This window comes from Salvelinus sp. IW2-2015, linkage group LG14 (genome assembly GCF_002910315.2).
Source record: "Salvelinus sp. IW2-2015 linkage group LG14, ASM291031v2, whole genome shotgun sequence".
Taxonomy (NCBI): Eukaryota; Metazoa; Chordata; class Actinopteri; order Salmoniformes; family Salmonidae; genus Salvelinus; species Salvelinus sp. IW2-2015.
In genome coordinates, this window is record NC_036854.1 from 18,471,540 (window position 1) to 18,498,161 (window position 26,622).

Below are 26,622 nucleotides of genomic sequence, written 5' to 3' on the forward strand. Positions count from 1 at the left end.
TCTATATATGATCATCCTATGACAGCTTCTGCTGATGGGAAACTGATATGTTTGAATCTAACATTGAAAGAAATTTAATTTATCAAGAGAGCATTTGTGAATATATGATGCTGGCAAAAGGGTTGCAGGGTAACTCTGTATGTATATTGTAGCTGTAACATTTGAGATAATTGAAAGGAATGTACATCCTACATTTTCCTCTTCCCTCGTGTTCTTTACATGTCCATGGTTATTCATTAAAACGTGAAATGGCTCATTGTGTGTTTTGTCTTCATTGCATTCGGTTAAGACAGATCTGTAGTGGTCACTCCATTTGATGATTATGGACAGAACCATTATCTGATGCTGGGGCGGACTGGGATCAAAAATTGCCCCTGGCATTTCTAACACACCAGTCAATATTTTTCCTTGAGGCCCCCACACTGGCCCATTTTGAGGCCACCAATATTAGCGAGATAGTGCTAATTCTGAGCCCCAAAAAGTTTGTTAGACAGTCCCACTTGGCAAAAAAATGAACGAGCCCACATAAGTGGTTATTCTGGAGTAATCTGTATGTAGCACAATGAAAACAAAATAGTTTTTTAAAATGACGTCCATAAGTGAAAGAGTCATTTTTGGGATGATAGATTATAGCAATATCATTATGATTATACTGTGCTCTGGCTACTCTGCCCTAAAATCAGGACCATGTTCAGTTGCCAAACGTTCTCCAACGTTGCAGATAGAAATGTCATAAATACAGCCTACAATGTTTCGTGTTTTATATGTTGGAGAAGCATGTTTGTTCTAAATAACATATTTCTACCTGAACGTTCCATAACGTTATGTGCTCCTGAATGGGCGCCCTATGTTCACAACACCGGAACCCATTGTAGCAAAGACCATTCCTCGTACGGACATATTTATCTCGCTGGACCGGAAGTGTTGTTGTAGTCAGCGTGCGGTTAGTTTCTATAGGTGTCAGAAGAATGAATTAATACAATTAATACATAATAAGCATATATATTTGAATTAAATCGTAAGAGAAAATATGGCAGCGAAACGCAAAGCTGATTTATCGGTGCCTGCAGAGGAAAGTGATCAGCTCCTCATCAGACCACTGTGGGTTTATACATTCAACATTTCGTGAGCTGGTTGGCGAGCTAGCTAATTTAGCCCGTCTAACTAGCAAATACATGAAGACTGACGCCTGTCTACCTAGTTAGAGAAATTATGAATTTGTTCAATGTTACCTAGTATTAGTTGTTGTCCAAAGATGCCACAGGGATTAGTATAGCTAGCTAGATGGTATTATCAAGTAGCTACCGTACCTATGCATTACGTTCTGTCACGAAGATGCATTTTGCTGACAAAATATTGTCATAACACGTAAGATTTTTCTGAATCTGCCAGAACGTCACTGTGTCACAAATGTCATCATCAGACAGTGATTGACGTCTCTTTCCCTAACAGTGGAGCTGGGCAGGAGGTGGGAAGGTCATGCATCATTCTGGAGTTCAAGGGACGGAAAATCATGGTAATATTACGTGCACTGTGCTGTCCCTGTTGAATTGACCATGCATTATGGATTGTATGAGACATTCCAAAATAGAAGTAACCTGATAATTGGGTACACCAACCGTTTTCCTTTGCAGCTGGACTGTGGAATCCACCCAGGATTGGAAGGAATGGATGCTCTTCCCTATATTGACTTGATCGATCCTGCTGAGATAGACCTGCTTCTTATCAGCCAGTGAGTATTCCTAATCTCTCGTCTGCGTTGTGTTTATTAGGGTCAAGTTCAACTGTAGCAAAACTTTTTGCAAACCTAAAACAAAGACAAACGTTTCTTATATGGACAAGTTCAGAAATACCTTTCTGTTTCTGTGAGCTTTCCTACGTTATGTGCCTTATAAACACAACCCCGTTATATGTTGCCCCAGGTCAGATGAATTAACACACTGAAGACAGAGTTCAGTTTTCTAATGCACCATATTCAGTTCTCTATAATCTCCTCTCTCTATCTCAGTTTCCACTTGGACCACTGTGGAGCCTTGCCTTGGTTTCTCCAGAAGACCAGTTTCAAAGGAAGGACCTTCATGACCCACGCCACCAAAGCTATTTACCGCTGGCTGCTGTCTGATTATGTCAAAGTCAGGTAGACAAGAGTTTATTAACTTCCAATAACAGCCTGACTTAACTTCAGCCTTTGGCTTCTATAAGGAACATAGGCCATTGACGATGGTCTGACTCGGTTCTGGAAAATAGCAGCGTACTCTACTGTTTCTTTCTTGATAGAGTAGCTGCAAAATGTATTGCCCTGAAGACATGGCTGTAGATTCCTACGTCGACTCCTTCGGCATCTAACTGTTAGACGTCATAAGTCTACACAGCCCTGTCTTCAGGGCAAAACAATTGTAGAGATGCCATCATCCATTATGGATGATTCGGGTTCACATTGTGCCCCTGACTGTCTCTGTGTTTTCCCTCCCAGTAACATCTCAGCCGACGACATGCTGTACACAGAGACGGACTTGGAGGAGAGCATGGACAAGATCGAGACCATCAACTTCCACGAGGTGAAGGAGGTGGCCGGCATCAAGTTCTGGTGTTACCATGCCGGTCACGTCCTGGGGGCAGCCATGTTCATGATCGAGATAGCTGGCGTGAAGGTGACTGCATTACATTTACATTGACTACTGGGACAGGCAAGCAACTGCAGCTTATTCATCATCTTCTTTGTGAAAGGACCATAAGAAACGGTTCTTATCATAAATAGCACATGATTTCCCAGAAATTCTGTTCTCTCCCGGTTTTTGATTTTATTTGAATATCTCCTCATCTGCACCTTGTTTTTGTAGAGGCGCCTTTATAGACTTTCATCAACGTCTCCCCAAAGCATCACAGTGCATTCGGAAAGTATTCAGACCCTTTGACTTTTGTTACGTTACAACCTTATTCTAAAATGGGTTAAATAAATACCCCATAATGACAAAGCAAAAACAGTTTTTTAGACTTTTTTTTGCGAATATATGCGAAATAAAAAAGGAAACATCACATTTTATATGGGTATTCAGACCCTTTACTCAGTACTTTGTTGAGGCACCTTTGGCAGCGATTACAGCCTCGAGGGTATGTCGCTACAAGCTTGGCACACCTTAATTTGGGGCGTTTCTCCCATTCTCTGCATATCCTCTCAACCTATGTCAGGTTGGATGGGGAGCTGCACAGCTATTTTCAGGTCTCCAGAGATGTTCGATCGGGTTCAAATCCGGGCTCTGGCTGTCCACTCAAGGCCATTCAGAGACTTGTACCGAAGCCACTCCTGCGTTGTCCTGTTGGAATGTGATCCGTTGGCCCAGTCTGAGGTCCTGAGCGCTCTGGAGCATGTTTTCATCAAGGATCTCTCTGTACTTTGCTCCGTTCATCTTTCCCTTGATCCTGACTAGTCTCCCAGTCCTTGCCGCTGAAAAACATCCCCACCTATGATGGTGCCACCACCTTGCTTCACCGTAGGGATCGTGCCAGGTTTCCTCCAGATGTGACACTTGGCATTCAGGCCAAAGAGTTCAATCTTGGTTTCATCAGACCTTCTGGAAGGTTTCCACAGAGGGACTCTGGAGCTTTGTCAGAGTGACCATTGGGTTCTTGGTCACCTCCCTGTCCAAGGCCCTTCTCCCCGGATTGCTCAGTTTAGCCGGGCAGCCAGCTCTAGGAAGAGTCTTGGTGGTTCCAAACTTCTTCCATTTAAGAATGATGGAGGCCACTGTGTTCTTGGGGACCTTCAATGATGCAGATATTTTTTGTTACCCTTCCCCAGATCTGTGGCTCAACACAATCCTGTCTTGGAGCTCTACAGACAATTCCTTCAACCTCATGGCTTGGTTTTTGCTCTGACATGCACTGTCAACAATATAATAATAATAATATAATAATCAATATAGACAGGTGTGTGCCTTTCCAAATCATGTCCAATCAAGTTGTAGAAACATATCAAGGAGGATCAATGGGAACAGGATGCACCTTAGCTCAATTCCAAGTCTAATAGCCAAGGATCTGAATACTTATGTAAATAAGGTATGAATGTTTTTATTTATAATACATTTTCAAACAATTCTGGGGTATTGTGTGTAGATTAATGAGGAAAACAATTAATAAATTTTAGAATAAGGCTGTAACGTAACAAAATGTGGAAAAGTGAAGGGGTCTGAATACTTTCCGAATGCACCGTATACAGATTGTATTGTTTACTGTGGCCAGTAGGTGCGGCCCATATGCTGGACAAATGTTCCCGTACAATTACATGAGTGAATAATTCTTTGAAACGGAAATACATTTTGTCTATTTACTTTGCTGCTGTCTCTTAAAATTGTAGGTTTTATCTAACCTGTCTCCTGTTATCCGTGTTCCTTTGGGTGTGTCTCTGTCCATAGATCCTCTACACAGGTGACTTTTCCCGACAGGAAGACAGGCATCTGATGGCAGCAGAGATCCCCAGCGTCAAGCCTGACATCCTCATTACTGTGAGTCCCCGCTAATCGTAACATACAACACTAAACACAACTACAATCAATCAGGCAATCAAATTCATTTAAATCAGCAGTCGTCACATGGTGCTTTACGGCAACCCAGCCTAATCACAACCACAAAAAAAGCAGCGTTCTCGTGTGATCTTGTTTTCCTTAACATGAGGATTTGATGTGTATTGCTCTCTGTCCTCAGGAGTCCACGTATGGAACACATATCCATGAGAAGAGGGAGGAGCGGGAGGCCCGGTTCTGCAACACAATCCATGACATCGTCAACAGAGAGGGCCGCTGTCTCATCCCCGTGTTCGCCTTGGGCCGAGCCCAGGAACTGCTGCTCATCCTGGGTGAGAAACTCCAACCGATTCCCTCTTCAGCTTGCTTGTAGAGCAGGTATCCAGTGACTCTCATTCATGGAAGTGTTCATTAGGAACCAACAGTCACTTGGTCTAATCCAATCAGAAACTTGTTTTAAAACGCTTTCTGTTGCGTGCTCTAATGAACACAGCCCTTCTCTAATGTGTGTGTGGGCGTGTGCCTCTGCGTGTGTGTTTGGCCTTATCCAATCAGAAACTTGTTTTAAAACGTTTTCTGTTGCGTGCTCTAATGAACACAACCCTTCCCTAATGTGTGTGTGGTTATGTGCTTCTGCGTGTGTTTCAGACGAGTACTGGCAGAACCACCCAGAGCTCCATGACATTCCCATCTACTACGCGTCGTCTCTGGCCAAGAAGTGCATGGCCGTCTACCAGACCTACGTCAACGCTATGAACGACAAGATCCGCAAGGCCATTAACGTCAACAACCCCTTCGTCTTCAAGCACATCAGCAACCTCAAGGTGGGTGACGTTCATCAGATGAATGTTTGGTAGTGGCATTTTTCAATACAATTTTTGTACCGTTTATTGGGCACCAAAAAGTAGAAAACAGGCTGAAACAGGGAGTGACTACCTGAACTTGTCCAATAAGAAACGCTCCTTTTCATTTCCTTTTCAACAAGTTTTACTACGGTGTGCTCTAATGAATAGGCACCTGCTGTGTCCCTCGGCCCATGCTAACTCTGCTGTACCACTCTCTACCAGAGCATGGACCACTTTGATGACATCGGGCCCAGTGTGGTGATGGCCTCTCCAGGTATGATGCAAAGCGGTCTGTCAAGAGAGCTGTTTGAGAGCTGGTGCACCGATAAGAGGAACGGCGTCATCATCGCCGGCTACTCTGTGGAGGGTACCCTCGCCAAGGTGGGGCTCGGTCTTCAACCCTTCTTAAGACATTTCTTAGTTACTCTAAGTCATCACAGCCAAAGGAATCCTACAGCGGGGTCTTAATGCAAGCCAAGCTTTGTTGTGATCAAATATTTTTTCTCGTCATCAAATGACAGTTAAACATGAACACATTTTTTTTTTTATCAAGTCATTTCCAGCCATGCTAAGATTCATTACTCTGTGTGTGAGCTGACTGTTCCTCTGTGACTCTATCCTCAGCACATTATGTCAGAGCCAGAGGAGATCACCACCATGTCAGGCCAGAAGCTGCAGCTGAAGATGTCTGTGGACTACATCTCTTTCTCAGCGCACACTGACTACCAGCAGACCAGCGAGTTCATCAGGGCTCTCAAACCCCCTCATGTGGTAAATAGACACACTCCGTCGGCCATTAAATGAGTCAGATCTTATCTTACAGGCCGTAATCAAATGGTAAATGCCAACGGGACACAGTTCCACAAGGAAGTGTGCTTGGGCCTCTGTTTTTTCCCCCTGTTATACATCAATGACTTGAGCCTGCTCGTGTGACGTATTTCTTTGTCTCACCTGCAGATCCTGGTGCACGGGGAGCAGAATGAGATGGCCCGTCTGAAAGCCGCTCTGATCAGGGAGTACGAGGACAATGATGAGGTCCACATCGAGGTGCACAACCCCCGGAACACTGAGGCCGTCACATTAAACTTCAGAGGAGAGAAGCTGGCTAAGGTGAGCCCATCCTCCACTCTCTAGCCGTCTCCTACTGTAATATCATTTATTGGGAGAATTAGACTGAATTGAGTTACAGACAGTAACTATTGATGATATTCTATGGCCCATCAATTTATCCATTGGCATCAAGCGGAATTATCGAAGATTTTTTAGTGTGTACAACTGAGGCGGTTTGTGTCTTCCAAACACTTGTTGTGGTGTGTGTGTGTATACTGACTGTTGCTGTTCTGTGCCATAGGTGATGGGCTCCCTGGCTGATAAGAAGTGTCAGCAGGGTCAGAGGGTGTCTGGGATCCTGGTCAAACGCAACTTCAGCTATCACATCCTCACCCCCTCAGATCTGTCCAGTCAGTACTGATTCACTCTCTGACTGTGTGTCTACGTGTGTGCGTCCGTCCGTGTGTCCCCACACGAGTGTGTACTACCGTGTGTATGAGCTCTCCTCTCTCTGTCTCCAGACTATACAGACCTGGCCATGAGCACAGTGAAGCAGACTCAGGCCATTCCCTTCACTGGACCCATCTCTCTGTTGGCCAGCCATCTACGCAACCTGGCAGGTGGGTTGCTACAGAACTCTGCTCACCTTGTTGGAAATGAAATTGGTCAATCAACACCAACAACTGCTGATTGGTTCCGAATCGGACAAATGTGGAATCGGACAAAATATCCTTCAACAAATGGCAACCAACAGACGAGCGGGGAACACCTAGCGAATTGAGTTTTTTTGTTGCTGGTGTTATTAGAGTTTGTTGTGGGAGTGACTTTACAGTAGTGGTTACATTGGGCCATTTTCAAAGCCACTGTAAAAAGCTGTCACTTATAACCAGGGTCTGGAGTTTTTCCTCGGTTACTGTCTGACTATACAAACCCGCTTGTCTTTTAGGGGATGTGGAGGAGGTGGAGTCTGCAGAGAAAATCACTCTCAGGATCTTCAAGAATGTCACACTGGTGCATGAGGCTGGCATGGTGGTTTTAGAGGTGAGATACTGGATATGATGAAAGTAGGGGTTGCAAAATTCCTGTAACTTTCCCAACATTCCTAGTTTTTTTCTCCAGAAATCCCAGTAGGAAGAGTCCCAGAATCAGAAGGGAATAAGCAGGAAATCTGGGAGTTTTGGGGAAAGTTGCTCAAATTTTGCAACGCTATAGGAAAGGGCGTGAACATTAGCTAACTGGTTTTGTATTGGTGCTGTGTGCGCAGTGGATCGCCAACCCTCTGAATGACATGTATGCTGATGCGGTCACCACTGTGGTTCTGGAGGTCCAGTCCAACCCTAAAGCGCAGAAAGGTCAGTGAAGAAAGGGTGGTCCGACGTTATCTCTATCGCGGACTGACGGAGAACTCTGAACGCTAAAGTCCATTTTCAAAATGTATGTTCTCGTGTCGTATAGTGAGTACACGACTGGTAAAATACTACGACACGGGGTTAGTTTTGTGGAGAAAAGAGGTGCTCTACAGTGAACGTGTTCTCACATTATCTCTGCGTTGTGGACTATCATTACAGTACGTTTAATGTCTTTGTGCTTGTCCCTTGCTGATGTTCATTTCTTCCTCCTGTAGTTATGGAACACAAGAAAGAAGGTATAGATCTGGATGTTTTCCAGCAGAGGCTGGAGATTATGCTCCTGTAAGTTCCACCCCCCCTATTCACCTTTTCTATATTCACACACACACGCGCCTGTCATGAGTCAACGGGAAGGTTGTTGAATGTGTATCAAAATGGAACGGCTAGAAGCGCTTCTCTGAGATATTTGAAATCTTTCCCTCAACAGTGACATGTTTGGGGAGGACTGTGTGGACTTCAAGGACAATAAGAACCTGACGGTAACAGTGGACGGGAATACTGCCTTCATCTGCCCAGAGACCAGAGTGAGGATTTAGTAGATATGTCTGTCTCTCTCTGTGTGCGTGTGTGTCTGTCTGTTCTCCTCTGACCTGGTTCTCCCCTGTCTGTCTGTTGTGCAGACGGTGCAGTATGAGGAGGGCAGTGCTGAAGATGAGACCCTGAGAGAGATGGTGGAGCTGGCTGTGCAGAGGCTCTATGACGCTCTCAACCCTGCCATCTGAGGAGAGCCATCCACCTCCTCCCCTCTCTCTCTCTGGAAAGGCAGCCTGTACCAGAAGCAATAGGCACGGCCCAACAGACCCCGGTTCCCAAACAGCATCACCCAGAGGCACTTGCCCACTTTTCTTTACTGGCAGTGCAGTACTGATATGGTCTATATGAAGAGTTTTCCCGTGTATTATTAATTGATATGTGTATGTTAGCCGGGCAATCATTACAGTGGATAGTTTCTACATGTTGTCCAGTACTTGTATTGTAACGATTCAAAGTATGTAATGTCTTGACAACATTGCCCCCTCCGTTTCATTCCTCTGTAATTCTAGCTGCCTTATCACATAAAGGAGGAATCTGTGGAAAAGTGTAGATTCCACGGGAATCAACCTCCATTGACTTACGTTGAATTCTCAACGTGTAGACTTTGTATATCTGTATTATGCATTGCATTGATAACATTTGTTTAAAAAAATTAAGTAATAAAGGACCGCTGGCCACATTTCTGAACTAATATTGCAGGTTTATTAAGTAGTTATTTCTGTGGATATATTCTGAAATTTTAAGTGCAGACATGTGAGCAATTTCACTAAAATGGGTAAATTTCACTGCCAACGTAAAACACAGTAAGTGTTCTGAGTGTCTCTGACATTTAATATATAGCCTTTGTAACACCTGAAGACTACCTACCTGAGGCATGATACAAGTTAAATCACACATCCAGATACAAAATACTTGTTGGGGCATTCTTTCACCCAGATCAAAGAATAAATAATATTCTGTATGTGAGAGCATAAAATACACAAAGAAATTCCTAAATATGGGATTTACAATGTAAACTCGATTAAACCCATAATAGGTCGGTGAGATCACGTCTGGCAGGAGTTCACAATGAAACAGAAAATACCAGACAATATGGCAAATAAAAGGTAGCTAATGCGACAATACATTTTCAAACATCGGATGAGATATTGTACGATAGTGGCCGAAGCCAGAATTGAGCGATTATATTATATAAATGACTCGTGTCAGGCTAGAAATATAGACATCTTGCTGATTGTCACAATTGTCGTATGAAAGCATACAAATGGTATCAAAAGGACGCTCCGCAATTAAGAGTTGAGTAACAATTAGAGTTTTGTCAATCTTGCATATCAGACAACTCTGTAATGGTCAGATCTATCTCCGTGCATAAGACACCATACAGGTCCGGTTTGACAAATTACCTAATAACATTCAGGATTTAATGTAGTAAACTGGGCGGGACTTCCAACTTTATTGGCTGATCCCTTCTGGTGACCCTGTTGGAGAAAGAAATCTTCTGGTGACCCTGGAAGAAAATGGACTCCCTCAAAACGGAGATAGCCTCAATGGCTAAGATACAAAAATGAGTCCTCCATCTATCTCTATGAGTAATACTGGGTCAGGCTACGGTTCACAGAATTGAAAAGTAAACATTAGGCTGGTTTTGTTATTAGTTACAGCCAACCAATGAAATACTTAGTAACAGTTTTGTAGACTTTTCCATGATAAATTCATTTCCCCTCCCCCAGGTTACATGTTGTCATGGTTACGAAGAGCAAAGCGGTAAACTAGTGTTATATTGCTGTGCCACAAAGTACATTAACTAGCACCAGGCCAATGATATTACAGACATAGCCACAGTACTGCTGGTGATGTATGCATACGGGTGTTAAGCATATATTTGCTTACCTATTTTCAAAACCTGATATCAAACTGCGCCAAAAGTGTCACTGTCAACCAACTCAACTACTTACATGGGAGGCATGGTGTAACATGTTCATATGCCAGGCTGTGCAAGTGAGCAGCCCAGGATATCTTAAACAATACATCATCTGAAACCAGAACATCATCAATATGACCTGGTCGTCGCAGGTCCTTCTAATTAGCCAGGCACTACAATTTACCAAGACAATTCTAGACTTGGATCGTTTCATCTGTGAAAGATTGACTATGTTGATTTTTAATTTCAGTTCTGAAGAATTTGGCTTTTCAATGCTCAATCGGTTTCATTTTAGCCCAGTGGATCCTATTTTCAACTGAAGCTGCTCTCCAACTTCCTATAATACATTATATAACTCAGCCCACATATAGTATCAGACAAGTCCAGCTTGTTTTACTCTGTGGTCTGCCATTCAGTGGTGATTGGGTGAGCATCCTCTCCCACGCTCTGTCCTCTCCTCCTCCAGTCTCTTTCTCTCCCTTTTTCTTTCTCAGTCTCCTCTGTGTTAAGAGCCCTCTTTATCTCTCTCTCTCTCTCTCTCTCTCTTCCCCTCCCTTTCTCAGCACTCTGTCTCCTTGCTGTTGATGCGAATGTGGGCCTGTCTCTGGAGTCTGAAGGACAGGGCCTTGTCACTGCGTCGGGCCAGGGGCCCACGCTCTGTCAGATCCTCAAAGGAGTGTGGAGCCGAACTCCCCATGGGAAAGTCGCCCTCCAGAGCCTCTTCATCCAGGTGGGAGTCAATACTGGGGTCCTCCTGGATGGTGGCCATCCGTGGGCTCTCCAGGGGGGGCAGGGGACTCTGGCTAGGGCTGGGAGTGGAGGTTGGGACGTGGGCCCCAGGGGTTCGAGCTGGAGTTGGGGCTTGGATGGGGGGAGTGCTGGTCTGCTGGGGGCCAGAGGCCTGGAAGCGCAGGGCTGAGATGGCAGGGGGTTTGAAGATCCGCACGGAGGCTGACTCCAGACTACTCATAAACTCTGCATTCTGGAGACACACAAGCAGGGTCAAAGCCAAGGGTCAGAAAACCAAGATGACTACAGTGTATCATTTGTATATACAGTACCGGTCAAAAGTTTGGACAGACCTACTCATTAAAGGGTTTTTCTTTATTTTTACTATTTTAAAAACTATGAAATAACACATATGGAATCATGTAATCAAAAAAAGTGCTAAAAGTGTTAAGGGCTATTTGACCAAGAAGGAGAGTGATGAAGTGCTGCATCAGATGACCTGGCCTTCACAATCACCTGACCTCAACCTAATTGAGACGGTTTGGGATGAGTTGGAATGCAGAGTGAAGGAAAAGCAGCCAACAACTCCTTCAAGACTGTTGGAAAAGCATTCCAGGTGAAGCTGGTTGAGAGAATGTCAAGAGTGTGCAAAGCTGTCATCAAGGCAAAGGGTGGTTAATTTGAAGAATCAAAAATATAAAATATATTTGTTTAACACTTTTTTGGTTACTACATGATTCCATATGTGTTATTTCATAGTTTTGATGTCTTCCCTATTATTCTACAATGTAGAAAATAGTAAAAATAAAGAAAAACCCTTGAATGAGTAGGTGTTCTAAAACTTTTGACTTGTACTGTGTGTGTGTGTGTGTGTGTGTGTGTGTGTGTGTGTGTGTGTGTGTGTGTGTGTGTGTGTGTGTGTGTGTGTGTGTGTGTGTGTGTGTGTGTGTGTGTGTGTGTGTGTGTGTGTGTGTGTGTGTGTGTGTGTGTGTGTGTGAGAGAGAGAGACATATATGACTCAAACAATACTTACACTCGGAAAAAGCAGAGACTTGGTGGTCTGTTCATACTGCTGATCCAGTTTTTTATCCTGTAAGTGGGAAAAATATGTTAGATGTGATAATAACATGTGACAGGTACTATATAACATGTTACATGTACTATATAATAACATGTGACAGGTACTATATAATAAAATGATAATAACATGTGACGGGTACTATATAATAACATGTGACAGGTACTATGTTACATGTACTATATAATAACATGTGACAGGTACTATATAATAAAATGATAATAACACGTGACGGGTACTATATAATAACATGTGACAGGTACTATGTAACATGTTACATGTACTATATAATAACATGTGACGGGTACTATATAATAAAATGATAATAACATGTGACGGGTACTATATAATAAAATGTGACAGGTACTATATAATAACAACATGTACAGTATTAGGTGATTGATGACAACACTTAGAATGTCTGAATACGGGCATCTAATGTATTATTATGTGTTAAGAAAAAAAACACTACAGTTCCCACAATGCAACACACACAACGTGGGATGTGGATCTAATGCCTTGCTTGGCTACACACCAATGTATTTTGCTAGCTCAAGAATCTTGTAATCACAAGTAACTAAACCTACGCCCCAGTTTGTCATTCATCAAGGAACAAACATAACGCCTACCACACAGTGAACCAGGATGCTGAGGGGGACCCAGAAGACCAACGAGAAGACCACCACAGAGCCCACGATGTTGTCCGCCAAAAACTTCCGAAACGTGTTGATGTCCAGCTTGTCAATGAAATCCCACAGCCTCTCAATGACATCCTGAACTTGCTTCATACATTTACCCTGAATAAGACAAAAATATCACATGCTAGTTACAAAACCATTGAAATAGAATTACTAGAGAATAGAAAGAAGGCCCTCAGACCACAGCCATCCAGAAAAGAAAACTGTACAGCCATGCAAGACTTGTTGCTAGATGTGACCGAAATAGCAATAGAAGTATTGTTGTCCGTTAATTTACTCCAATTAGGGAAGGGATGGTAGGGTGGGGGGGGAAGTATCTAAAAAAAAAAAAAAAAAATTAATAAGGGGATTAGAAATTAAGCAAACAATTCAATTGATAAAGATGAAAAACAATATTTATTTTTTATTTTCTTCTGGGATACACTCAAAATGCCTGTTCTAGTGATTCCATTTATATGTGCAAAACCAACCAAGTAAAAAGGGGTATAATATTGATATATAATACAGTAGAGCAGGTATTCCCAAACTGAGGTACGCGCAATGCCGTCGGGGGTACGCCAAATAAAAATGTGATTCACATTTGATAAAATATATCAAATAGATTTAAAAAACAATTCAAACAGTCCATTTAGTAAGGCCCGCGTCCATAGAGACACATACCAGCTCTACTGGTAGTACTGCTACTACCAGCAGTACTACACCTGCACCTGTCGACAACACAAGTTATTCTGTTTCCACGAGCACATCCAATGCTAGCATCAGTAATTCTACATGTGTTGTTAGCCCAGCTAGCATGCACACTGACAGTTGTGAATCTGATGCAGCCGAAGAGCTACTGCCCCCTTACCCGGGAAAGCACCGAACAACAGACAGGGATGTTAGACCATCGAAGAGGCGCAAATATGATGAGAACTACATTGATTTGGGGTTCCCTTACACTACCATTCAAAAGTTTGGGGCCACTTAGAAATGTCCTTGTTTTTGAATGAAAAGCACATTTTTTGTCCATTAAAATAACTTCAAATTGATCAGAAATGCAGTGTAGACATTGTTCATGTTGTAAATGACTCTAGTAGCTGGAAACTGCAGATTTTTTATGGAATATCTACATAAGTGTACAGAGGCCCATTATCAGCAACCATCACTCCTGTGTTCCAACGGCCAGTTTGCGCTGTTCTGTGAAGGGAGTAATACACAGTACGAGATCTTCAGTTTCTTGGCAATTTCTCACATGGAATAGCCTTCATTTCTCAGAACAAGAATAGACTGACGAGTTTCAGAAGAAAGTTCTTTGTTTCTGGCCATTTTGAGCCTGTAATCGAACCCACAAATGCTGATGCTCCAGATACTCAACTAGTCTAAAGAAGGACAGTTGTATTGCGTCTTTAACCAGAACAACAGTTTTCAGCTGTGCTAACATAATTGCAAAACGATTTTCTAATGATCAATTAGACTTTTAAAATTGTCACGCCCTGACCATAGAGAGCTTTTTATTCTCTATGTTGGTTGGGTCGGGGTGTGACTAGGGTGGGTCTTCTAGGGGATTATGTTTCTATGTTGGCCAGGTATGGTTCCCAATCAGAGGCAGCTGTTTGTCGTTGTCTCTGATTGGGGATCATATTTAGGCAGCCATTTCCCCTTTCTTTCAAAAACAAAGACATTTCTAAGTGACCCCAAACTTTTAAACGGTAGTGTATATTGGGAGTAGTGCCTTTCCTCAGCCACAGTGTGTTATATGTGCAAAAGTACTATCTCACAACTTGCAGACATCTAGAAACAAAACATGCCAATTTGAAAAGACCGATAATTAATACGACTTTCGAGTAGTAAGACGTATAAAAGCAACAGATACCATTAACAAGAAGGAGCTAGAAGCGTCTTATATGGTGAGTTACCGAGTGGCAGGGCAGGCAAGCCCCATACTATTGTGGAGGACTTAATTCTTCCTGCTGCCGCGGATATGGCTGGGGCAATGCTGGGGGAAAAGGCCCAAAAACTATACAGACAATGCCTCCATCAAACACTGTTTCCCGGCGCATCAGTGACATGGCAGGAGATGTTCTAAAACAATTACTGCTTCGCATACAAGCCAGTGAATTCTATGCGTTACAGCTGGATGAGGTAACAGATGTGGCGGGCCTGGCACAGCTCCTGGTATATGTCTGTTATGTTTATGGGGGTCAATTAAGGACGACACCCTCTTCTGCAAACCACTGGAAACCAGGACAACAGGAGAGGATATTTTTAAAGTACTGGACAGCTTTGTGACATCAAATGGACTTTGGTCGTCAAGATGTGTTGGTATCTGTACTGATGGCGCAAAAGCCATGACAGGGAGACATAGTGGAGTGATAACGCGCATGCAAGCAGTTGCTCCCGACCCACTTGGGTACACTGCAGCATCCACCGAGAAGCTCTTGCTGCCAAAGGAATGCCTGACAGCTTGAAAGACATTTTGGACACTACAGTGAAAATGGTTAACTTTGTTATTAAAGCAAGGCCCCTGAACTCTCGTGTATTTTCTGCACTATGCAATGACATGGGCAGCGACCATGTAACGCTTTTACAACATACAGAAGTGAGCTGGTTATCAAGAGGCAAAGTATTGACAAGTTTTTTTTTTTAATTGAGAGACGAGCTTAAAGGTTTCTTTACTGACCATAATTTTCACTTGTCTGACAGCTTCCATGATGACGAGTTTCTCACACGACTGGCCTATCTGGGTGATGTTTTTTCTCTCCTGAATGATCTGAATCTAGGATTACAGGAACTCTCCGCGACTATACTCATTGTGCGGGACAAAATTGAGGCTATGATTAAGAAGTTGGAGCTCTTTTCTGTCTGCATGAACAAGGACAACACACAGGTCGTTCCGTCATTGTATGATTTTTTGTGTGCAAATGAACTCAAGCTTACGGACAATGTCAAATGTGATATAGCGAAACACCTGAGTGAGCTGGGTGGGCAATTACGCAGATACTTTCCTGAAATGGACGACACAAACAACTGGATTTGTTATCCCTTTCATGTCCTACCTCCAGTCCACTTACCGATAGCTGAACAAGAGAGCCTCATCAAAATTGCAACAAGCGGTTCTGTGAAAATTTAATTTAATCAGAAGCCACTGCCAGATTTCTGGATTGGGCTGCTCTCAGAGTTTCTTGCCAAATCGCGCTGTTAAGACACTGATGCCCTTTGCAACCACGTACCTATGCGAGAGTGGATTCTCGGCCCTCACTAGCATGAAAACTAAATACAGGCACAGACTGTGTGTGGAAAATGATTTAAGACTGAGACTCTCTCCAATACAACCCAATATTGCAGAGTTATGTGCATCCTTTCAAGKACACCCTTCTCATTAACCTGTGGTGAGGTATTCACAATTTTCTATGAACAAATAAGGTTTTATATGTAAGATGGTTTAATAAAGAGCAATATTATTGATTATTATTATATTATTATTTGTGCCCTGGTCCTATAAGAGCTCTTTGTCACTTCCCATGAGCCGGGTTGTGACAAAAACTCACACTCATTCTTATGTTTAATAAATGTATCGTATAGTGTGCATGTGGCAGGCTTACAATGATGGCAAAAAACAACATTTGAGAGTGCGCTGACCCTGGTGCTAGAGGGGGTCAGCAGCTAGAGGTTGAATGTCTGAAGGGGTACCACTGCACTAGAGGGTAAGGGTCAGAGGTCAGGTGTCACTTACTGCTCCGTCACAGAAGCCCACGGTGCAGGGTTTTCCCTTGCGGAGGTAGATGTAGTCCCCTCCGTCGTCCTGGAATGGGGCGCACACTCCAACGGTGCTTCGACAGCACACTTTACATGACGAGTTGGTTTCTAGAGAGGGTAGGAAGAACAACACACTGTAGTATCTTTTAAAGGGGAATTTTACTGTCATTTTTATGTATTCATATTATAAGTAAAAGGCATCTTTAATAAAGCAGAACACTTAGCGTATACAGGTTCTATGTGGCCCAGTTGGTAGAGCATGGCGCTTGTAATGTCAGGATCGTGGGTACAATTCCCGCTGAGGCAACCCATACAAAATTCAATGCAGAAACAACTGCTTAATGGCATATGATATTATACTATGTCTTGAGGTTGGATTAGTCCACTACAGCCTTTAAAGGAGGGGTGGTGATGGTGAGGGGAGCGTACCATTGCAGGCGCAGGACTGCAGGTTCTTGACGGCCTCACAGAAAGGGATACACACACCGTCCAGACACTCTCCGTTGTCCAAACACACGGTCTCGTCAAGGGCGTTCTCAGGAGACGGACACTCACTACTGTTGCCTGGGAACAAAAATATGACATTGTCATTGTTCCTAAAAGGACATAGAAATGTGGAGGGGCTCCCTTTCTGGGGGGTATCAGGTGATATCAACCTACCTGTGCAGTAGGACCTGCCCTTACAGGTGGCACTGATGGGCTCCTGGCACACCTTGCCCTCCCTCTCATACTGGCACTGCTTACAGCATGCACTGTTCCTGTCACTACACCGAGAGAGAGAGAGGTTCTAGGAACAGAGGTAGGGTTCTGACAACATTTGGTGGTCGTTTATGATATGTTGTAAGAATGTTGTATGAATGTTATAAAGAATGAATCTTCTCTGTGATATCACCCTGAGAGAGAGAGACAGACAGAGAGAGAGAGACAGAGAGAGAGAGAGACAGAGACAGAGACAGACAGAGAGACAGAGAGAGAGAGAGAGATCGGTCATGGTAATACAGGGTGATATCACAGAGAGAAGATTCATTCTTTATAACATTTCTAGAACCTAAGTGGGTGTGGTGTGCAGGTATCCGGGGGTTGGTGGTTCCAGAGAGGGCTCACCTGCACTTGGCTGTGGGGCGGAGCTTGCAGTCGGAGGTACAGCAGCGGTCGTCGTTGATGTGCAGCAGTCCCGGGTCACACTCCTCACCCTGTTCCACCCTGCTGTTCCCACACACGTTACTGTTCCTCTCCCTGAAGCACACTGGAGCCTTGTTCCTCAGACGCTTCACAATGGAGATCTTACTGCAGTTGGAGAAAAGCTGGGGATACAAAACAAGGGCATGAGCCGTGTCCCGAAACTGGCACCCTATTTCCTCCATTGCGCACTACTTCTGACCAGAGCCCTATGGCCTAGGGTGCCGTTTTCGGACACATCCATAATCATTCTTGGTGTAATGAAGACTTAAGGTTTGCTTGAGATTGATGTTTGGTTTGTCGAGTGGGGGAAAAGGAGGGTATTTGAACCTTGTTGTTGACGTGGTCTCCGCTCACAGCGATGGGGTACATGACGTATTTGCCCCCCTGGTCTTCCCTGGGAGCACAGTAGGGGATGTTATCAGGGTCGTGCTCTGCCCCAAAGTTATGGCCCAGCTCGTGAGTCGTCACCAGGTCTGCCTCCTGAGGGCAAACCATAAGAAAAGGTCGTATTAGTGAAATATGATGGCGCCTATTCCAGACAGAATAATAAGTATTGCCTTTGTGTACATTTGGATGTTCCAAATTCTAAGCCTCTTTTTTTAAAGTTGCAGATTAAGCCTAGTGCTGGACTAAAAAGCATGCCCAATGGAGAATCGTTTTTTTGTCCAGGTCTAAGTTTATTCTGTGTCTGGGACACCAGCCCAAAGAGTCTCATAAACCCACCTTGGTCAGAATAGTTTTCCCATAGTTCTTAGTACTGGTGAGCCCTGTGTTGAGATAAATAGCTCTCGTCTCAGGCGAAGACGGAGGGCACTCTGATGACAGAGAAGGCAAACATTTTCCAATATCAGTTTACCAATGTCAGAATTGTGGTCAAGGTTAATGTGTTGACTGTTGTTGACGGGAGGCTTATTATCTGTCCCAAAATGGAACCTTATTCCCTATATAGTGCACTACTTTGGACCAGCGCCTTATGGGCCTGGGAGAATAGGGTGCCATTTAGGACAAGGGACTTGCTCAATAGTAGTACACTACATAGGGAACAGGGTGCTACTTGGGACACAGTCTTACTCTCTGAGCAGAGGCCCCCAGGGATGCCCTGTCTGGAGGGGGCCACGTAGGCCAGGCCCAGGGTCCCCTCGTCAAAGTCCTGGTAGGTGAACAGGTGAGCCAGACACACCTTGGACGCGTTGTCTGCTATGTCCACACTGAATTGCTGCGATGAGAACAAAGAGGGAATACTATGGCCTATTATCATACAGTATACGACTACTATGATGTCATTACTCAGATGATTAAACATGCTGCTCACCTCCAAAAGCTTCTTCACGTCCCAGACATCCTTGCCCTCGACGGGACTTCCCCTCATGTTGAAGTGGGCCTCCCCTGGAGGTACGCGGGTGGGGAGCTTCTCAATGATGATCTACATTGAGGATTAGAGATTGAGAATGATGGGAAGGAAGAATCTATCATCAATCCCACCTCATGGTAAAAAAAAGAGCAGTGATCATCTGTTCCGGGAGCATGGCAACGGAGCGCCATGAGATGGAATCCTACATAGAAACTGTCTAAATAAACAGAAAATACAGAAGGAGGACGAGGCTCCATTCTCCTTAAGAAATAAAACAGGGGAAAAGGGCGGGGGGTGGGAGATCTGAGAGGTGGTAGTGGAACATATCATGGGGTGATTCTCAGCCTGTCTCAGCTAACTCACCTGTTGGATCTGAACCCCGTATCCTTTATACTCGTCATCCCACGACGTCGACCTGTAGATGTCATCCACGCGGTCAATCAGCTCGATCTGACCGACCAATCAAAACAGGGAGAAAGGTATGTGGTGTTTTTCACAGACAACCATCAAGCGAAAGACCACCCTACACAACATAGGCTGCATCCCAAATGGCATCCAAATGGCATCCTATTTCCTTTATAGTGCACTACTTTTGACCAGAGCTAAATGGGTTAAATGCGGAAGACACACTTCAGTTGAATGCATTCAGTTGTACAACTGACGAGGTATCCCCCTTTACCTATAGGTCCTGGTCAAAAGAAGGGGCACTACATAGGGAGTAGTACACTACTTTTGACACGAGTGCCATTTGGGACACACATGACACCTTACTGAACAGCGCCCCCCACCAGGTAGTTGAGGGTAGTGCTCTCCTCGCCGCGGCCCATCTCTTGGAAGAAGCGATGGTCAGCCACCAAGAGTAAAGGACAGGTGTTCTTCCTGTGGTCATGGGCCTGTCTCTTCTCTCTGACCAGGGGCTCTGTGGATGAGTGGGGAGGAGATCATGTTTCATTGCCAGTCAGTGCCATAGAGACGTTGTCAAGCTGAACTACACACCACTTGTATTTTCTACACTACACAACCCTAAATAGAGCACTGGGCAGATTCAAGATCTCATGCCATACAATTAACAACAGCGACTGAGATCACCGAGTGCTTCTCGTAAAGAGTGATTTGGTTCTCACACCATAACGGCAGGGAACGCAGCTATGTCGTCATCGTCATGGGTCTGCCATTACAGCTCACTTCAAATATACGTTTTTATTTTATTTAACTCGGCAAGTCATTTAAGCTAGCGTGAATAGCGGAATAACGCAATGAGGATATGGTTATTAATTTAACAGACACTGACAATGTGACCAGGGCTTTTGGATAGCCTGATATGTGAATATGTTTAGTTTGACTGTTGGGTTGCATTAGATGGAGTGGTCACTACACGTGGTTTGGACTTATGAGGGACAGGATTTTACTGTGATCATTATTTGGGGAAGCTCCACCCCACATTCTTCTCTCGCAGTCAACTATGAGTTCCATCCTACTCCCCCCACACTCACTCGTTCTCCCCTACTCACCCTCTCACTCGTTCTCCCCTACTCACCCTCTCACTCGTGCTCCCCTACTGACCCTCTCCGTCTTCACCCTACTTCCCTCTCTCCCACTTACCTTCCTCCTCATCCTCCAGTATAGCTGATCTCATACTCTCAGGCAGCAGGTCATTGGAGTCAGCCTTCACGTAGCCACAGACCTTGGGCGAGGCCAGTCGGCTGATGTTCCTTATGTGCTCAGGACGGTATACCAGCAAACGGCCATCGGGGGGCGCCGACGTAAACCTCCACAGGGGCTGAGGAAGGACAGGAAGTCAAAGAAAATAAGATTTGGGGTATTTTGACACTTTATTTAGACAGTATGGGAATCAGAAGAGGATTCAGGCAGGTGAGAGAAACATTGGGAAGGGTGGGCACAGGGATTGAGCCCTGGTCTCCGGTGGGGAGATTTATATATGTGAAATATGCCAGGAGTGTTACCACGGCTCTACCCAGAAAGGATAATTTAATATGATTATAAACTCAGGTGGATTATACACAGAATGTTCCTCACACACACAGAGACATTTCAGAGTAGATTGTCATATTGTTGTAATATCACAATCTGCTGTTGAAATAGTGTGATACCATACCTCAATGTTGTACTCTGCTCCGTCAGTGAGGATGTGTGCCGAGAAGTCATTGTCATCAATATGCGCCTGCACTCTAGAGTTCTCCTCCCCTTCACATGGACAACACTCAGTAAACAACTATGTTGAGAAACGCCACAAAATATAAACAGGGGACAAAGCCAAATTCCTAAGGCATTAAGAGACGTTAAAGTGATAGTTTACTCCAAAATCAGATGTTAGCCAAATGTTTTCGGACGTCAAAAGTGGTCCAAGATTGATGAGTCCGGATGATACTGGTAGGCAAACTTTTATAATCAATTCAGCACTTTAAAGCCCCTTGATGGACCTCGATCTGGTGGCTGCTGAGCCCAACCCATGTGGTGTCCGTCTTACCTATGACATGGCCGGTGAAGAAGTTCTGTCTGTTGACCTCGTAACTGTCCTCATGTCCATCCTCATCCACGAACACGGCACTGAAGTCCTCTGTGAACAGCTCCGTGTTGGTCCTCAGATACAGCTTGAAATGCCTAGCACACACAAACAGAGTAAGACACAGGGTGAAAGTAAAACACAAAGATCATTAAAAAAAGATCAGTGACTAGTGCAACTGAGGCATTGGCATTTGATTTGCATCCCAATTAAGCCCTAGTCCCTATATAGTGCACTACTTTTGACCAGGGCCCATAGGGACACAGCCGTGGAGTTCCTACCTCTGTAAGGCAGTGAAGCTGAGATGTCGTTCCACGTGGGTCTGTGTCTGGAGGTCCCGTCGCTGGACCGAGTGAGTCTGGAGACTGGCGAGGGGCAGCACCTCAAAGTCTGAAAGCATGGAACTGAGGAAGTCTGAAATAAAGGCAGAGGATAACAGAACAGATAAGTACAGGACACATTTTCCTGACTAAATACCAACAACACAAGAACGTTCATATACCAACCTATTCAACCTAAAACTATTCCGTTTTATTCGATTCTATCAGAACAGTTCTCTCATAACACACATAAGTGCCAGGGGGGTTAACCCAGGAGTTATACTATTATTGCTGCCATAATTGCTATATTGGCGTCTACACGTGGTTGAATATAGTCTCACATGCAAAGTCTGAAATACTTTTTCCTTCCGATGTTATTTCCATATGGAAAATACTATTATGATGTATTCTTTGGCAACTGTTATGTGTGTGGGATGTCTGGTTTGTGACCATTCCCCATCTCGAGTAGCATAAACTCATGACATCTGTTTAACTGAAAATCAAGTTAGCCTAGGCTCTCTCCACTCACCATATTCAGGATCTACAACCTCCGCAGGCGGCTTTGTTGCACCATTCGTTAAAAATAGAGAAACTATAAATAAAAAGACTATCTGCATATCGGTATTTATGGGTGGAACGTGTAAAAAAAGAAAAAATCCATACACTGGTCAAAAAAACTGTTTCCACAGTATTTGTTGTATCAGGATAATCTCTCCAAAAGCCCACTAATTGAGTTGTTTCCGAATACCCAAGGCAGGCAACAATTTAACAGATTTGATAGCAGCAATGTAACAAAATTGGTACGGTGACCATGGAGCAAAACATTCAGTTGTTCTGCAACTATAACCGATTGTTAAAAGTCGGACTTCTAGTTTCGGCAAAAATATTTGTTCTTGAAAACCAGCTCCCGCATACCCGGAAGTGTTGTGACAGAAAAAAAATCACATTTACAGTTGTTCACTTTACATTAACATGACGCGTAGCCTACACACTATTTTCAACGCAATCTATCCCCGGTTGTAGACTAATTTTACCCCCCAAAAATTGAAATTGTTCTTCTGTAGATCCGTGTTCGGAGGATCTTGCAGAACATTTTTGCTTCAGTCACTGCAGCTCTTATATAAGGATAATAAAGCTTTAGAAGCAGCAGAGGGATTGCGAACCAAGCGACATCTGGGATGATCTATTTTTAATGCTTGGACATCCCATTTTAACGTCTAACATTTGCGTTTAAAATCCCAACCATATGCCTAGGCCTGGGTAGTAGTGTGTGTATAGACCTATTCTGTCAACGTGAAATTATTGTAATTTTTACTTTCAAATAAGATTTTTTTTGGGGGGGCCGTTCACTGACAACGCTGAAACAACCATGAAATAACTTATCGTATACAGTAACACGCCTATTACAGTTACCTTACATATTATATTCGTGCACAAATATACATTATGTAATAAGCATTGAATCAAATTAAGTAGGCCTACTATATGATGTACAGGTAACTGCCAAAATAAGGAAAACACTTTATTAAATGAAGGATACAAATTAACTTAGGGTCATGCTTAGGGTCATTTATAAAAATGCCCAGTTGCCCATTGATTTGGCTACTATGGCTAGAACAAGACATTTCAGTGACTTTGAAAGAGGGGTGTGTGTGTGTGTGTGTGTGTGTGTGTGTGTGTGTGTTTCGTGTGTGTTGCTGAGTGTGTTGTGTGTGTGTGTGTGTGTGTGTGTGTGTGTGTGTGTGTGTGTGTGTGTGTGTGTGTGTCACGAGGAGTGTACTCATTACATCTTGCAACGGAAACCATTTAAGAAGCAAACAGAACAGGGAAGGGACCTTTAGAAACTCTCTTTCAATAGAAACTAAAATTTTTGTTAAACGTTTTCAGTTTGAAGTAAACGTTTTCTGGTGCAACAGAATGCGAAACGTTTTGCAACAGGATTAGCATAATGAATACATCCCTGATCTCAACCCAACTGAACACTTAAGGGAGATTCTAGAGTTGTATTACATCCATTTTCACTTGGTTGGTTTTGCACATATAAATGGAATCACTAGAACAGGCATTTTGAGTGTATCCTAGAAGGAAAAAAAAGAGATTGTTGATGGTAAGTGGATGCTTCTTAACCTTCTGTGTACTACAACAAGACAAGTTGCAGCCCTCCAATAGAGTTCCAGTCATCTATGCGCATTGACGCTGTTCTGGCGGATCGTGGTGCCCCAACACCCTATTAAGACGCTATGTGTTTCCTTTATTTTGGCAGTTACCTGTACATTAAAGTGGTGAGCTCTATTCTTGAAGTGATGTGAGATGGGCTTAAAAGCCTGCTATTTTCATTCTCCAGTCCCAGTCTGTCTTGAGAAGTCTATTAATATTATGTCTGGGCTTTATGAGACTGCTGGACGACAGTGGTAGCCTACAGTAGTTGGTCTGAGATTCGATATTCGCCAGACAGACATAGCGAACAATTTGAGCTATATACCTCAGGTTATTTATGAAGAGAAAAAAGTGTACAACATTGCACAGGTTTTATTATTTTCATAATCACACGGAAACAGTGGAGGCAGCCTGTAACACTGTCAATGTAACTAGTTAGGGACCGTCAACAAAGTGCATGATCACTATTCACACATTTCAATACTTCTACCAATAACATACCAACCTCATTTCAACTGTTAATAATTCCTTACAAAGAGAGGCATGATGCACATGCCTTTGGTTTTCTCATAAAATCATTCCCAGTTATAAATACACTACCATTCAAAAGTTTGGGGTCACTTGGAAATTTCCTTGTTTTTGAAAGAAAGCAAAAAAAATTGTCGATTAAAATAACATCAAATTGATCAGAATTACAGTGTAGACATTGTTAATGTTGTAAATGACTATTGTAGCTGGAAACAGCAGATTTTTTATCGAATATCTACATAGGCGTACAGAGGCCCATTATCAGCAACCATCACTCCTGTGTTCCAATGGCACGTTGAGTTAGCCAATCTAAATTTGCTAATCCAAGAAGGCCAGCATACCGGAGTTGCCTCTTCACTGTTGATGTTGAGACTGGTGTTTTGCGGGTACTATTTAATGAAGCTGCCAGTTGAGGACTTGTGAGGTGTCTGTTTCTCACACTAGACACTGTAATGTACTGTAATGTCCTCTTGCTCAATTGTACACCTGGTCCTCCCACTCCTCTTTCTATTCTGGTTAGAGCCAGTTTGCACAGCCAGTTTGCACAGTTTGCACTGGTGAAGGGAGTCTTCAGTTTCTTATCAATTTCTCGCATGGAATAGCCTTCATTTCTCAGAACAAGAATAGACTGATGAGTTTCAGAAGAAAGTTCTTTGTTTCTGGACATTTTGAGCCTGGAATTGAACACAAAAATGCTGATGCTCCAGATACTCAACTAGTCTAAAGAAGGCCAGTTGTATTGCTTCTTTAATAAGAACAACATTTTTCAGCTGTGCAACATAATTGCAAAACGATTTTCGAATGATCCATTCGCCTTTTAAAATGATAAACTTGGATTAGCTAACAACGTGCCATTGGAACACAGGAGTGATGGTTGCTGATAATGGGCCTCTGTACGCCTATGTAGATATTCAATAAAAAATCTGCCGTTTCCAGCTACAATAGTCATTTACAACATTAACAATGTCTACACTGTATTTCTGATCAATTTGATGTTATTTTAATGGACAACAAAAAATGCTTTTCTTTAAACAACAAGGTATTTTCTAAGTGACCCCAAACTTTTGAACAGTAGTGCATGTATATATATATATATACATGCACTAGCATTGTCAGCGTCGTGTGTATAGGTGGCAGGGAAGTCAGGCGCAGGAGAGTCAAGCGAAGTGTAAAATGGAGTCTTTTAATGAAAGTCCCAATACATGCTCCATAACACTAATAAGAAAAACGAACAAACAAAATATGGGTACGAAGAACCCGACGCGCACCTATACACATAAACAACAATTCTAACAATAAACAATCTCTGAAACACATGAGGGGAAACAGAGGGGATTAAATACACAAACAGGTAATGAATGGATTGACAAACAGGTGTGTGGGGAAGACAAGACAAAACCAATGGAAAATGAAAAATGGATCGATGATGGCTAGAAGGCCGGTGACGTCGACCGCCGAAACCCCGCCCGGACAAGGAGAGCAACGACTTCGGCAGAAGTCGTGACATTACCCCCCCCTTGACGCGCGGCTCCAGCAGCGCGTCGACACCGCCTCGGGGACGACCCGGAGGGGCGAGGTGCAGGGCGATCCGGATGGAGGCGGTGGAATTCTTTTAACATGGAAGGATCTAAAACGTCCTCCACCGGAACCCAGCACTCTCCTCCGGCCCGTACCCCTCCAGTCCACGAGGTACTGAAGGCCCTCGCCCGACGTCTCGAATCCAAAATGGATCGAATAGAGTACGCCGGGACCCCGATGTCTAGAGGGAGCGGAGGAACTTCACGCACTTCAGCCTCCTGGAGCGGGCCAGCCACCACCGGCCTGAGGAGAGACACAATGGAACGAGGGTTAATACGGTAATTAGTGGGCAGTTGTAACCTATAACATACCTCGTTCACTCTCCTCAGGACTTTAAACGGCCCCACAAACCGCGGACCCAGCTTCCGGCGCAGAGCAGGCGGAGGGGCAGGTTTCGGGTCGAGAGCCAGACCCTGTCCCCTGGTGCGAACACCGGGCCTCACTGCGGCGACGGCTCATGCGC

At 43.8% G+C, this 26,622-nt stretch overlaps 2 protein-coding genes across 2 annotated transcripts; one reads left to right on the top strand and one right to left on the bottom strand.

Annotated features, from left to right (window-relative positions):
- Positions 1-909: 909 nt before the first annotated feature.
- cpsf3 (cleavage and polyadenylation specific factor 3) lies at positions 910-9,049 on the top strand. The gene is made up of 18 exons (XM_023999706.2): positions 910-1,101; positions 1,453-1,516; positions 1,635-1,732; positions 2,009-2,137; positions 2,474-2,651; positions 4,413-4,502; positions 4,702-4,852; positions 5,169-5,344; positions 5,588-5,746; positions 5,990-6,136; positions 6,323-6,475; positions 6,717-6,825; positions 6,937-7,035; positions 7,362-7,456; positions 7,680-7,767; positions 8,040-8,106; positions 8,252-8,348; positions 8,445-9,049. Exons 1-18 carry the CDS (start codon positions 1,031-1,033, stop codon positions 8,544-8,546), a joined length of 2,073 nt encoding a protein of 690 aa, XP_023855474.1. The 5' UTR covers positions 910-1,030; the 3' UTR covers positions 8,547-9,049.
- A 1,317-nt stretch (positions 9,050-10,366) lies between these two features.
- Positions 10,367-22,746, bottom strand: adam17b (ADAM metallopeptidase domain 17b). Its single transcript, XM_023999705.2, has 18 exons — positions 22,426-22,746; positions 21,858-21,990; positions 21,541-21,674; positions 21,169-21,257; positions 20,655-20,832; positions 19,841-19,971; positions 19,416-19,502; positions 19,014-19,124; positions 18,773-18,917; positions 18,425-18,516; positions 18,029-18,181; positions 17,624-17,823; positions 17,180-17,283; positions 16,949-17,083; positions 16,497-16,627; positions 12,716-12,883; positions 12,042-12,098; positions 10,367-11,261 (listed from the first exon to the last, which is right to left on the bottom strand). Exons 1-18 carry the CDS (start codon positions 22,511-22,513, stop codon positions 10,839-10,841), a joined length of 2,559 nt encoding a protein of 852 aa, XP_023855473.1. The 5' UTR covers positions 22,514-22,746; the 3' UTR covers positions 10,367-10,838.
- Between the last annotated feature and the right edge of the window lie 3,876 nt (positions 22,747-26,622).

Coding starts and splice junctions, on each gene's coding strand:
- adam17b (XM_023999705.2), bottom strand. CDS start 22,513: ATGCAGATAGTCTTTTTATTTATAGTTTCTCTATTTTTAACGAATGGT. Junction 18,182..18,424: donor GGAAAACTATTCTGACCAAG/GTGGGTTTATGA, acceptor GTTTGCCCTCAG/GAGGCAGACCTGGTGACGAC. Junction 17,084..17,179: donor GGGCAGGTCCTACTGCACAG/GTAGGTTGATAT, acceptor TTTTGTTCCCAG/GCAACAGTAGTGAGTGTCCG.
- cpsf3 (XM_023999706.2), top strand. CDS start 1,031: ATGGCAGCGAAACGCAAAGCTGATTTATCGGTGCCTGCAGAGGAAAGT. Junction 2,138..2,473: donor TCTGATTATGTCAAAGTCAG/GTAGACAAGAGT, acceptor TTTCCCTCCCAG/TAACATCTCAGCCGACGACA. Junction 7,768..8,039: donor CAACCCTAAAGCGCAGAAAG/GTCAGTGAAGAA, acceptor TTCCTCCTGTAG/TTATGGAACACAAGAAAGAA.